Source organism: Xenopus laevis, chromosome 2L (assembly GCF_017654675.1).
Source record: "Xenopus laevis strain J_2021 chromosome 2L, Xenopus_laevis_v10.1, whole genome shotgun sequence".
In the NCBI taxonomy this organism is placed as follows: Eukaryota; Metazoa; Chordata; class Amphibia; order Anura; family Pipidae; genus Xenopus; species Xenopus laevis.
Window position 1 is genome coordinate 22,560,848 of NC_054373.1, and position 14,514 is coordinate 22,575,361.

At 36.9% G+C, this 14,514-nt stretch overlaps 1 protein-coding gene across 3 annotated transcripts in view; it reads right to left on the reverse strand.

Annotated features, from left to right (window-relative positions):
- cadm2.L (cell adhesion molecule 2 L homeolog) overlaps positions 1–14,514 on the reverse strand; it is an 891,984-nt gene that overhangs the window by 131,658 nt on the left and 745,812 nt on the right. For all 3 annotated transcript variants that reach the window (XM_041581600.1, XM_018245992.2, XM_041581599.1), the window contains 2 exons: positions 11,358–11,495; positions 5,009–5,179 (listed from right to left, as the gene is read on the reverse strand). In XM_041581600.1, the coding sequence (XP_041437534.1) occupies positions 5,009–5,179; positions 11,358–11,495 (309 nt within the window). The remainder of the gene's footprint in view (positions 1–5,008; positions 5,180–11,357; positions 11,496–14,514) is intronic.

Here is a 14,514-nt window from a genome sequence, read left to right on the forward strand (position 1 = left end):
ATTCCGCAAATTTTCTGGCGTACCAAACGGCCCAAATTCACCCATCACTAATTGCAGCATGTTGTTAAACTGTGGGGAGAAATATGAAGAAACACACGCACACTATATAAATTCTGATTAGGTACAACCAAGGCACCAATTTTGTTTTGGTAGTAACTAAGTCTGCTATGAACACTTGATCAATAATTCAATGTTATTTTTATTTAAATAAATAAATCACACCACCTACTGAGCATAAATATATACAGTATATATATATATATATATATATATTTTGTGACAAGCTGGCGGCTTGAACACATAACTTTTAGGGGGATTAGTCAATGGTGAGCAGGCAGCATAGGAAAAAGGAGCATAAAGACAGGGACACACAGCTTCTTCAAGGAAAACACATGTTTATTTTCCAACTTTAAACAAACAGTGTATTGTCCATTGACACAGGGGTGACCATTTTATCATTCAAACAAATAATAAAATAAAAACCTAGCCCATTGGGCACTACCTTCCAACTCTGGAGCATTCCCTGACTAGGCTGGGCCCCTTGTGGACTACCAGCAAACAAAACAATTGTTGTGGCTCACCCCTGTACTCACAGTCTTTGAGTGAGCTTCTTAGCCTCCTGGCTTTTCCTCAATGTCCCACACAGACAACAAATCTGGCTCTTAATCACAGCCACGGGCTCTCTCTGCTTCATGCAGGATCAGGCGGCACTCCCAGCTCCTCTGGGAGTTCCTAACACAGCCAGGTCTCGTACCTGCTGTGCCCTGATGAGAGACACACTCTCCCATTCTAATTAACTTTAAATAGTCTTTCCACAGGACAGCTTTCCTGTGGAAGGTGAACTCCAATCTCTGGACTGGATCTGCGGAATGGAGTCCCTGACTACTAAAGTCTTTAAACAGAGCGCTGATTCTCTGTTTCATAACTCCCTTCCTGGAGCCTAACTCATTACCTGGGGTGAAATTAAAGCTAGAGTGACCTTTTTCCACCTTTTCCTAGTCACTCTACCAGAATATATATATATATATATATATATATATATATATATATATATATATATATATATATATATATATATATATATATATATATATATATATATATATATATATATATATATACTCCACTGATATATTACCAGGTGATAAGTAGTTTTATGAATATATTTGTGTATTGCATGATTCGGGTTAATATAGGTTAAATTTAAATATCTGACTCTGTGTGGAAGTTATATTTTGGAATTATTTTGAAAGTGTTTGAATACATATTTACATAAGGAAGCATAAGAGGAATGTTTGGAACACTATGCAAATATGTTTAACTGTTTAACTAATTAATTAATTGGCACTGGTGATTTTGAATATTAATATGATGTGATGACTTCCGGGTATATACTGATAACGGTTCAAGGATAACGGAAACACGTTTATGTGGGGACCATATGAAGCTTTAATAAATCTACAGTTTTTTCCTACTGTATTTCTGTGAGTGCTTCCAGTTTCTACAATTGTTTGATTTGGAAAAGCACCTGGGATATGTTTGTGATATGATGAGTTTCATAAAAACCTCACTGAAAGTTTAGCTCGTGTGCAGACCCTTTTGGAACTTTTTCTTTAACTGCACCCTGGACAGTTGGCCTCCAGTTGATGATACTGCTCCCCTTTGCTCCTGTATATATATATATATATATATATATATATATATATATATATATATATATATATATATATATATATATATATATATATATATATATATATATATATATATATATATATTTGTCTATATGTATTCTGTGGTCACTAGTGATGGGCGAATTTGCGCCGTTTTGCTTCGCCGAAAAATTCGCGAATTTCGCACGAAATTCGCGAAACGGCGAAAAATTCGCGAAACGGCGCCGGCGTCTCGTTTTTGACGCCGGCGCCCGTTTTTGACGCCGGCGCCCGTTTTTCCGGCGCCGGCGCCCGTTTTTGGCGCCGGCGCCCGTTTTCGACGCCGGCGTCCATTTTTCCGAAAAAAATTTTTTTGACGCCGGCGAATTTTTGCCGCGAATTTTCGCGGGAGTTTCGCGAATTTATTCGCTGGCGGCGAATCGCGCAAATTCGCCGCAAATTCACGCCTGGCGAATAAATTCGCCCATCACTAGTGGTCACAGCCTCATTGCACCCCCGCCTAATGATTTTAAAAATTAGTGGTGAGCACAACTTTCCCTTGTTTGTTATAGTTATACAGGAGCAGTGACCAGCTCCATGTTGTAGCTCCCACCCTTCCCAGCTATAGTCAGGTGATCCCAGTACAAACTGATCCCAGTGGTGGCCAATAAAAGGGCAACCATATTTGGGAGTTTTAACCCTGAAAGCAGCAAGTAAGTTGCAGGTAAAACTTAGTCCTTGCGTAAAATGTATAATGAAACAATAGAATTCTTAATGAATCAGATGAAAATTGAGCATAGGACTGGACAGATATGGGATGACTTTGACGTAGTTGGCCAACTTAAATATATTGCAATATATGGACAAACAATCCCTGTTTTGTTTAAAGGGTAAGGCATTTTTCAATAGCAGTATGCACAAAATGTCTCTGTCTTAAATATATTGATAATGGGTTGAGTGCAGAGGACTTCTTGCATTTCTGAATATATATACAGTACACACACACATACACACGTACAACAGGTCCTCTGTATATATATATATATATATATATATATATATATATATATATATATATATATATATATATATATATATATAGAGTTTTGCAAAATAGCGGCACTCACAGGGTTTCTTAGTGCAAATAAAAGGTTTTTATTGAACTCGACAGTTCGAGCCAACACAGGGCTCTTTGTCAGGAGTAGTGATGGGCGAATTTGCGCCGTTTCGCTTCGCCGAAAAATTAGAGAATTTCGCGCAAAATTCGCGAAACGGCGAAAAATTTGGGAAACGGCGCCGGCGTCTCGTTTTTTGCGACGGCGTCCGTTTTTCGAAAAAAAAAATTTTGACGCCGGCGAATTTTTGCCGCAAATTTTCGCGGGAGTTTCGCGAATATATTCGCTGGCGGCGAATCGCGCAAATTCGCCGCGAATTCGCGCCTGGCGAATAAATTCGCCCATCACTAGTCAGGAGAAAACAAAACAAATTTGTTTTCTCCTGACGAAGAGCCCTGTGTGGGCTCGAAACGTCGAGTTCAATAAAAACCTTTTATTTGCACTAAGAAACCCTGTGAGTGCCGCTATTTTGCAAAACTCTATCTACCTTCATTGCTGAGCACCCAGGTACTGCCTTGGTCTACGGAGTGCACCTTTGGAACTGGATATATATATATATATATATATATATACTCTGTCCCTGGCGTCCGCACTCGCTCATCTGGTTATAGCAATTGCCGGGTGCCGTGTCAATGTTGAAGTAATGTAAATCCAAATGTTGCGACACGCACTCCGAGTGCGTGTCGCAACATTTGGATTTATATATATATATATATATATATATATATATATATATATATATATATATATATATATATATATATATATATATATATATATATATATATTGTAATTCTAATTATGAGGCAATGGTGATATATATGATGCATTCATATGAACACCCCCATGGGTGAAACATTCTTCATAGATCACTGCATATGATTATAAGTGCTACATAGGAATGCATACATAATTGTTATGATTAAATTACAAAGAAAGGTGAAAAGAGAGAAAAAAAAGGATATGAGCTTATGAATAGAATTAACACTAAATTTGAGCTTATTGGGCATTTTCATTAGTTCCTTAGTCTAACAAATTTTAACAATTCAAAAACCTCCTTTTGTTGACCCAAGGTCTATACTGTAAATTGCCTTTCAATTGAGCTATGAACATTTCCTAGATTCTTGAATAATGACTGTGCTTTTGTCATAATGATAAAAATTACAAGGAATTATTGGGCTTTTGCCTATGATCCTCTTATTAGGAAGCTAAAACTCAATTTGGAATAGTCAATCACATTTGCAGTTATTTATCTCATACCAATGTGAGATATGTGAACAAAGGATCACATTTTATTACTATTATTTCCCAACTGCAACATTGAGAAATCAAAATAAATAGTAGGAATAATTTATCATTGGCAGTGGGACACATGATGCTCACTACAGGCCCACAATTTCTCCCTTTATGCCCCTTAAATGCACTCACGGCAATGGATAGTGCAGGCTGCACTTTTAATCTGGTGCAAGGTGCAGCGGTCTGTGCTCTCCTATGTCTTTTCTACTATAAACACTTCCTTGTGTGGTCCTCACACTGCTCCTTAACTATGGCTATTGGCATCCCTTGGTTGACAGTGGAAACGTGGCAGTAAAAGAACATTAGCCCATATAACAGTACTTGTTGGCAATATTTTTCCTAATCTGATATTTATTCCTATAATCTGATAAATTATTAAAAAAATTAATTTCTTTCATTGTAATTACTGTAGGTGGCCACAGGTACAAAACTACAAATGACATATAACCTGAAAACCAGTAACATAACAATCAGGTTTGTTGGATGAGATGGAAGAAAGCATGATCCTTAATATGTTGTTAGTAGATAAACAATTTACTCCCCTTTCGGTGTTGCTACCAAATGGCTTACTATACAGCAGGGATCCCCAACCTTTTTTTTTTTTTTTTTTTTTTTTTTTTACCCGTGAGCCACTTTCAAATGTAAAAAAAAGTTGGAGAGCAGCACAAGCATGCGAAAAATTCCTGGGGTGCCAATTATGGCCTGTAATTGACCAGCAGTAGCCCCTATGTGGATTATCAGCCTACAGAAGGCTCTGCTTGTCAGTACACCTGTTTTTTTTTTGCCTCCAACCCAGGACTTTAAAAATAAGCACCTGCTTTGAGGACACTGAGAGCAACATTCAAGGGGTTGGTGAGCAACATGTTGCTTTATGATAAAGTTATCACAGTAGTGCATATTTTATTCATGTCAACAGAAAATGTAATTATTTTTTCTTGTACTTACAATGAATTTCTAAAACTTGCTTTGCAATCTGTGGTGTGGAGTTTAAAGATTCATGGTCCACTCTACACCTTATGACAGCACCATCGTCTTTACGGTCTCCTTGGAGATCCAGAAAGCTGATAACGGTAAAAGTTTTCCCATTACTGTCCTGTTCTTGGATTTTCCGACCACCTGTGTTAGAAAATAAATTATTTCAGTGAAAGATTTATTTTATGAAAGTAAAAGTTCAAAATTATTGTAGCTCTGCTCCATAAAAGTGACTTAGAGGCATAGAGTAATACTCAATTATCAATCTACAAACATAGCAGAACAGGGGCCTTCCTTTATGTTCTTTGTCTTTATTACCAACCCATGCAAATGCAGTTTATGCATACTGTATATTCTTCTTTTAATTATTCATAACAAGAATTATTATTCTGTAAACCATATCTTTATAATTGCTGAAGGCTACCTGCCTTTGGAAGGAAGTCCCAGAGGGTCTGGGGATGCTGGTTGCCACTGCAACAAAGAGAGGGAGTGACAAAAAAATTGGTGCATTAAGTGAAGTTACAAGGTTGAGCAATCCCCTCATGGCACCATCAAATGTAGTAAGTACAGGGGTTGTTGTTGCTCTTGTGGGTAGTCTACAAGGGTCCCAGTGTAGTGAGGAAAAACACAGTGTCTAGTGCAGGACATATTTTTTTAGAATTTCATGTTTTGTTTTGTATGTTTAAATGGGCAAACAAGAGCGTCTGTTATGGATCCCTCAATATATAGCTACACTATATGGCCAAAAGTATATGGCTATCCCTTCTAGTTATTTAAAGGAGAAAGAAAGGCACTACCTCCCCTAAAGTTCTCATATATATACACTTAATCACTGTATTTTTGGCTCACCTATGTGTATAGAAAACCAGAAAATCATGCATTGAGTTTAGCTCTCCTTCGGTAAAATGCAGCCCCCATCTTGGTAAAGGATTTACACACTTCCTTTTCCTCTGTATTGCGCATGTGCAAAAAATTCCCCTTATCCTCTGAAGCATGAAGCGTCTCTCAAGCATGCGCAATAGTAAGTAATTTGGCCCAACGCGACTCAAGGCTGCCTCGGGCAGCACGGAGGAAGCTGCCTGAAATAAAGTCTTTAAGCTGGTGTAATGAAGCCCATTAGCGTATAAATTTCAGGTATCTTACTCCCTTGCTCCCATCCAGAGCATGAATCAAGAAAAAGAATTTTGTAGGGGTAATAATACCAGGAAGCGCAGAGTTCTGCTGCTAAAGTGTCCTTTAATCACCACACGACATGTTTCGAGCTGCAAGGCTCTTTTTTAAGTGTGAAGCTGCTTGAAAAATCAATGACGTCACTGGAATCCTACGCTGCATTCTTAGATGAGCGCAGATCCTTCTGGTAGACACCCGGGACACAATATAATCAAGGCTTGATAGTCCAACATCAATCCCCAATTTTTATGGGGACCTATTACAGATTTAACATTTTACTGGTTTTGACCATCTAATTTAACTCCTCACCTCCCCACCCACTGAAGAATCTGTCTTGGTGACTGCACAATGCAAAGTAACTGCTGTGGAGTCTCACTTGGGAAAAGCATCATTTGTTCTCTGCAAGGCCTGTTCTTCAAAATAATTCTCCAAAATGATCCCCACAATTGTTTTTTATTGATGTGCCCTCAGCAACTTTGGATTATATAATAAAAAAATATAGCAAATAAAGAAATAAAGAAACAATGCCTTCAAATGTGCAATATGTTTTGTTTGAAATATGTTTTGTGTTACGCAAACTTGTTTTTCTATGGCAATATTGTGTGTTTGTTTCATCACCAGAATTTTGTTGCCAACGTTTTCACTTACATTTCATTCGTCCCACGGATGTGTTTGCTGGCACGTCTCTCTTACTAATTTATTTAAACAGACTATGTTTGTAATATGTTGGGTTTACTGTTTTCCTTTGACTGATCTCTGTTGAAAAGATTTGTTTTTGATTTAATGTCTGATTAAACATTTATCTTGAAAGAAAAATGCTCTTTTTAAAGGGATACTGTCATGGGAAAAACATTTTTTTTTCAAAATGAATCAGTTAATAGTGCTGCTCCAGCAGAATTCTGCACTGAAATCCATTTCTCAAATGAGCAAACAGATTTTTTTATATTCAATTTTGAAATCTGACATGGGGCTAGACATATTGTCAATTTTTCAGCTGCCCCAAGTCATGTGACTTGTGCTCTGATAAACTTCATTCACTCTTTACTGCTGTACTGCAAGTTGGAGTGATAGCAACCCCCTCCCTTTTCCCCCCCAGCAGCCAAACAAAAGAACAATGGGAAGGTAACCAGATAACAGCTCCCTAACACAAGATAACAGCTGCCTGGTAGTTCTAAGAACGACATTCAATAGTAAAAGCTAGGGATGTAGCGAACTGTTCTGTGGCGAACTTGTTCGCACGAACATCGGCTGTTCGCGTCCGCCGCAAGTTCGCGAACGTCGCGCGACGTTCGCCAATAGGCGTTCGCGTCCAAATCGTTCGACCATTCGATTGCTAAAATCGAACGATTTTCGTTCGATTCGAACGAAAATCGTTCGATCGAACGATTAAAAATCCTACGATCGTTCGAATCGAACGATTTTCGGATGTTCGAAGTTCGCGAACAGTTCGCGAACTGTTCGCATTTTTTGCCGGTGTTCGCGAACGGCGTTCGCGAACACATACTCGGCGGTTCGCTACATCCCTAGTAAAAGCCCATGTCTTACTGAGACACATTCAGTTACATTGAGAAGGAAAAACAGCAGCCTGCCAGAAAGCATTTCTCTCCTAAAGTGCAGGCACAAGTCACATGACCAGGGCAGCTGGGAAATTGACAAAATGTCTAGCCCCATGTCAGATTTCAAAATTGAATATAACTCCTCACATCCCCACCCACTGAAGAATCTGTCTTGTGACTGCACAATGCAAAGTAACTGCTGTGGAGAGATAAAAGAGAGTGGATTTAAAATATTAAGAGATAAATAAATGTGCCTGTTGTTTACAGTGGAGCTACCTGTGGAATTCCAATCAAAGTTACCAGCATGATATCCCCCTTTAAATCCATTTTAATAAGGAATCCAGTAAGTCTTACGGGAATTGTGAAGACATTTTATGTTGACTGAGGATATACCAACCTTCAGAACTTGTGCTTTTCATTTTACACACATGTCAGGTGACTAAAATCACAGGCAATACAATGCTGAAATATCATCAGAAAATACAGGTATGTGAATAATGAATGCCTTAGATTTATCTGCATTGTCAGATTATGAGATTTGGTACTGTAGTAAGACAAAACTAACAAATAACTGCAATATGCTCAAAATATGTTATATATGTTATATACAGAGGCAAACTATCAATATCAAAGTGAATAACTGCAACCAGTCCAAATGGTCTTTACCACTAAATGACAAAAGACAAATATAGAAAATGCTTTGTGATGGATCAATACAAAAATTGTCAGAAACCCCAGGCTTCTTTGTCAAATGTTAACACAAAAGCATAATCCATAGGCTTTAATGCAGTGAGTGAATGAGAATACAGAAGGATTCAACCGTTATAATCCCAATATCAAGTAAGACCAATACAATAGGTGCTCATGAAATCAATAAAAAGGTAAGCGAAGAGAAAATACTTAACATATAAAGTTATGTCACAGAGTTTACTGTTTTTTAGTACAAATACTTTTGATCATTTTGGTGACCTGAAGAAAATATTGGAGCTTCAGATGTCCTCAAATCCTTCTCCATTGAGGACTTAAAAATATTTAGCTATGTGATATTTTAGCTAGAATTAGCTGGAATTTTCCAGATAAGGGATCTTTTCAGCAAAGCACCATGCCTCAACAGCTTCAAGTTTATTTGAAGAAAAGGATTACCAAACATGAATTTTGATAAATAAGCCCATTCCAAAAAATTGATTTATTCTAGCTTTGATAACATCGACTACTGTTCTTCACAAAAAAATGCAAAAAATTACTTGTTTAATGACTGTTTACTTTAAAATGTATCACTGCACTGGAAGTCTTTGCAGTTATCAGATTCCAAACCTGAAATTTACAAGGTTGTATAATATTTTTTTATTATCCAAAACGTATATACAGTTTTTCAGTCCTTTGTGAGGGACAAACACACTGCTACAATAATTATTTTTCATTATTTTAGTTCATAAGAGTTAATCAATGAGTCATAGATTTAAATATTATCTTCAGACAGAATATACATTTTTGCTAAGTGGTGCTTGGATCAGTTTTCAGGTTGTTTCCCAGATGTAATGAAGGGACTAGGGAGGAAGTAGAAATGCACAGCCATATACAAATTCCAATTAGGGATCGGAAAATTATTTCACCTAATACAGATTTACTGCCTAATGCAACTTTATAAAATCAGCATTTTGTCAGTGAAAAAAACTTTCATGAATATGTGCAAGAATTTTGCCATGCATTTTATTTCACCAAAAAAAAAGCTCTACCTGCAGGTACAAAAACAACAATGGGGCAAATTCACTAAAGGGCTAATTTTCACCAGTGACCACTTTGTCACACTCCGCACCACTTCACCAGGCACTAATTTGTTGCCACTACACTAATTCACTAAAATGCCAAGTTGTATCTCAGCAAATTTTTGCTACTTTTACTAGCTGGGCAGCATTTTATAGGGAATTCTCGCTAGAGTTCATTTCTGCCTGGCAAAACTTCGCTAGCACTCTTGCACTTAGGTTAATTTGAATAGGGCAGGTACCTAAAAGTCGTATGGATGTCTTTAATAGTAAAGTTGGTGCAAATGCTTGAAGTGGCCACTTTTTCAAACACATGTCCAATGAACCATAATAAAGACAGAAGAGATTGTCTAATGCCCTAGACATAAGCCCACCCTTAAACAAATGTGGAATGCCCTTTAAATTAGTTTTAAAAAAATGTTCACACATAAATCTTTAATAGGTTGAACTTTTGAAGGCAATCCCACTTTTAAAAAAGAAAAATCGCCAGCATTTTTTACAACTTTATAATGCATTTCCGGCACACAGGATATGATGTCACAGACATAAGCTTGAGGAAGATGTAGCTTAATTTTATCTGTTCGCCTGTTCTGAGATGGCAAAGTAAACTCTAGCAAAAAGTCGCCTGGCGATAGAGTGCGAATGAATGCTAGAGACAGTCTCGTTCGCTAGAGAATTGTCCTCTGCACCTTTTAGTGAATTGTGGATGTCCCTGTGGATGGGATTTCTGGCAAGTTGACACTAGCGTTGGCCACTTTGCCCTTTAGTGAATCTGCCCCAAAGAGTGGAAGTGAGTAGTCAGGCTGTTTCTCAACCTGCATTTATCCACAGGGTGAAAAACAGCCTGGTAAAACTGTAGCATTGGGGATTAGAAGAGAGTAGTTGTGTATCAAGGTGTATCATATTGTATATCAGAACCTGCCTCTTATTCTGCCCTGTTTGTGACAAAAAATCTAAAAATATTAATATATTGCTTACAAATACTATAGCTACAAAAAAATTGAGGCAGGCTAGAATGGTGAAAAGAAGAATCTCTGTATTTGAATCCAGTTTGAAACAGTTGTAATAAGGCCTATAGTACATCTTACAAAACTAAACGTTAGCCTCTACTGTAGTGCAATGTATTATATTTTTAGGCTGCTCTATTAAAAAAATCTGGATGACTTACTCTGGAAATATTAATGTTCTAAGTGTATTCCTCGACATTATATCTTAATGACCTTTCCCATAGTTTCAATGCAGCAGATGAATAATGGCATCACATCTACAATTCCGCAATCCCTTGGCATCTTGACATACATCAAGGAGGCCTTGAAGAAAAAAAAAAGGTTCCTGGCTACCAATGAATTTAGTTCCCTAATTACCCTAGGGTGTACAACGCCTGTTCTTGGTACTTTATTCACCTTTCCTTTAGTGCATCTTTTATTCTATTCCTGAATCAATTAAGAACATTGTGTCATGGTTCTAGGATTCTTTGTTACAATTTGTTTTTCCATTATAAAAACAACATGCTTGAATGTGTGATGGCTTGAGGCATATATTAAAAGATGGTAACCATCTACCCCATATGGGTTTATATAAATTCACAGAAACATTTATTTTTTCAAAAGACCCCTCTTTTATTTTCTACCTACTGTTTACACAGAGGTTTAAAGTCCTGTGTTCTTCCACCACATGCTGGTGTACACATCAGATTGATCAAGAATCTATCAAAGAATGGGCCAATACAGCTACAAAGATAACATAACCAACTCATTTATTTGGTTGACTGTCTAGAGAACATACAATGTTCATTCATTTACAATTTACATAGCACCAATTATTTTCATTTACCTGCGATTTCTTGGTCATTTTTAAACCATCTGATGTCTGCTGCTGGTTTGCTCCCTGATGATTTACATGTAAGATGAATTATTTCTCCTTCCATAATGGGGGATGTAAAACCAGTAATGTGGGGATTTTCTGGGACACCTAAAATTAATATACAAAAAGCAAATCATAACTGTTCTTAAAATATCAATATTTAATGCAGAAGTTTAACATGATGAACAGACCTTTCACACATAAAAAAGCCTACTGCATTTTTTGGGAGCATCAATATGTACATAACATTTTCATGATTAAATAAAGTCTAAGTGGAGCAATCAAAAAATAATAACTGCAAATAAATGTGATGAATTAGAGACATTTTCTTCAAAATCCCTTTGCAAAGTCTCTCTGATAATCAAATATTCAAAAAGTGAAATATTTTTTTTCCTTTAGTGAAGTTTGCATTATGCTTCACTAACAGTTCAGAAGGAGGATTTAGCAACATATTCATACTTTGGATCCAAAGATGGGTCTCCCTGGAAAAACATTAAGCCGAGGAAGTTATTATCTTGAAATACTGTGCTTAGAATGGGTAGTTTTTGTCCTTAATGGCAAACTTGTAAAGATTTTTTTTGTAAAATAGTTCCAGTGGGACTTAAAAAAAGCTAGCTTTCACATTGTATGCACAAAACCAATTCACTAGCTGGATTAACTTTAATATGACTGGCATTCTGCATTAGCCCTATTAAGTAAAAAAGCTAGTATTCTAGAATTGAAGTTCAGGGACCAAAAAAAAACAATCTTTATAACCGTATAACAGGTTAGGAACATTTGAATTCACAGGTTAGGAACATAGGCGTGATTTTAATAAACTATAACAATTTCCTCTAGTTCAGCTGTTGACATTCAAGGAGTCTCATGAAGCTTTGAGTGTAAGTGACATTTCTTGGGTTTTTTTTTAACAATCTCATTTTTAGTATTATTGAAATCCTTGGAGAAACAAAAATAGAGACCATTTAGGAAATAAAATATGAATGGCAAAGTGAATCGAATAAAACTAATAATATAGTGGAGAAATGACAGGAACTAAGAAAAACACCAAGCTACGGGAATGCCATGGCAATAAAACTTCCTTCATTTGATAGGTTTATGACCACTGTGTGGTTAAAAATATACTATTAATGAAAGCTTTGAAAGCTGTAGACAAAATGTCAAAAAGAGTTGCAATTGTATAATATAAAATAATTTTTTTTCTAGAGAACTTTGATATTTCTATACCTATTACATGTTTGTATACATTGAAAACCAAGCCTTTGTTGTAACACAGAATACTATACAGTACTTGAGTTATTGCCTATAAGTAATATTTTAGAAGACATAATAGACAGATAGTGGGGACCATTTTTACATAAAATAGAACAAAGGACACAATTTTACACCTTTATTCTTGAGAAACAAACTTGTTGTCCGTAGTAGACCAAATTATTCCCATTATGAAGGTGCATTTAACTGTCATGTGGCAATCGACATAGTGGGAAGGACCTGTGGGTGGACAGCATATACAGTAGTTACAAATAAAAGAGCAGGAGTGCACAAAGGTTTGAGCATTGGCCCTTAAGGGCTAGATAATCTTATAGCACTCTCATAGGTAAGGATTGAGTTCTTTTTGAAGAGCTTGAGTAGAGGAGTAACAAAAGGGCACTAGCCCCCCCCCAACAAAAAAAAATCTTCAGAGGGGCCCAGCACTCAGCAGCTCATGTCCACACCCAACAAACTCAGGGAGGGTTGATTTTTATGCGTGGTCTGAGCACCCCTCCCCCCCCCCCGTGGTCACAGGGAATGCTTCCTCTATAGTTACACCACTGCATGTGAAAGTTAACAGTGGGTATGGATCTGCGATAAGAGGAAAATATGACTAGGAACATACAGGGGTGCACATGAAGAGGTTTAATGAGAAGCAGAGAAATGAAGGGCTTTGAGAATTAGCATAAGGATATTGTATATTCTTCTTTTGGTTAACAGGTAGCCTACATGATTATTTTAGTATGGGATGTACAGGCTCACTCTTAGAAGTAGGCATAAAGATTGTATATACCAAAATGCAACTGTTATACTGTAACTGTTGTTGCATGCGCTTTGTAATTTTGCAATAAACATACAGTATGGGGCCCATTTACTTAGCTTGAGTGAAGGAATAGAAGAAAAAATACTTTGACCTTCGACTACGACTTCGAATCAAACGATTCAAACTAAAAATCGTTCGACTATTCGACCATTTGAAAGTACTGACTCTTTAAAAAATACTTTGACCCCCTACTTCGCCACCTAAAACCTACCGAGGCCAATGTTAGCCTATGAATTTTCTGATCGAAGGAAAATCCTTCGATCGATGGATTAAAATCCTTCGAATCGTTCGATTCGAAGGATTTAATCGTTCGACCAAACGATTATTCCTTTGATCGTGGGAAATGCGCTAAATCTTTTGACTTCGATATTTGAAGTCGAAGGATTTACATTCGGTAGTCGAATATGGGGGGTTAATTAACCCTCCATATTCGGCCTATGTAAATCTGCTCCTATGTGTCGGATGCTTTAACATTACCTGTCCAAACCCAAACTCCTCTATGAGGGGTCTGCCATATCTGTGTTGCAACAGTCCATTTGTGTTAGACATTCTGACAGGTTGAGAAGGGACAGTCAAGTTGGCAAAACAGTCAGATTTTGGAACTTCAAGTAATCATTAATTACAAAAGCAGACCTATTAGTGAAACTTTTTTGGGGCTATTTATCAATGGTCGAGTTGCTTTTTCCACAAAAAATTCAAGCTTTTGAGGGCATTTTTCAGTCAAAAATCGATTTTTCGGGTTAAAAAAACTTAGAGTTTAAAAAAAGATTTATGATACCCTGATGCTGGGAAATTGCTGAAATCGAAAATAGACCATCTAAAACCTGGTCAAGGTCATATAGGAGTCAATGGCAGAGGTCCCTCATGAAAGCCTTTATGATATTCAAGTATTTTTCAGTGGGTTTCAGTCCAAAACTCGATCAATTTGAGTGATTCAAGTTTTTTACACAGAAAACTCGATTAACTCAAGCATTTGAGTTTTTCACATTGACTACACTGATGTAAGTTTTTTGCATTTAAGTTTTTTCTTAAATTAGAAACCATTTGTTGTGAGTT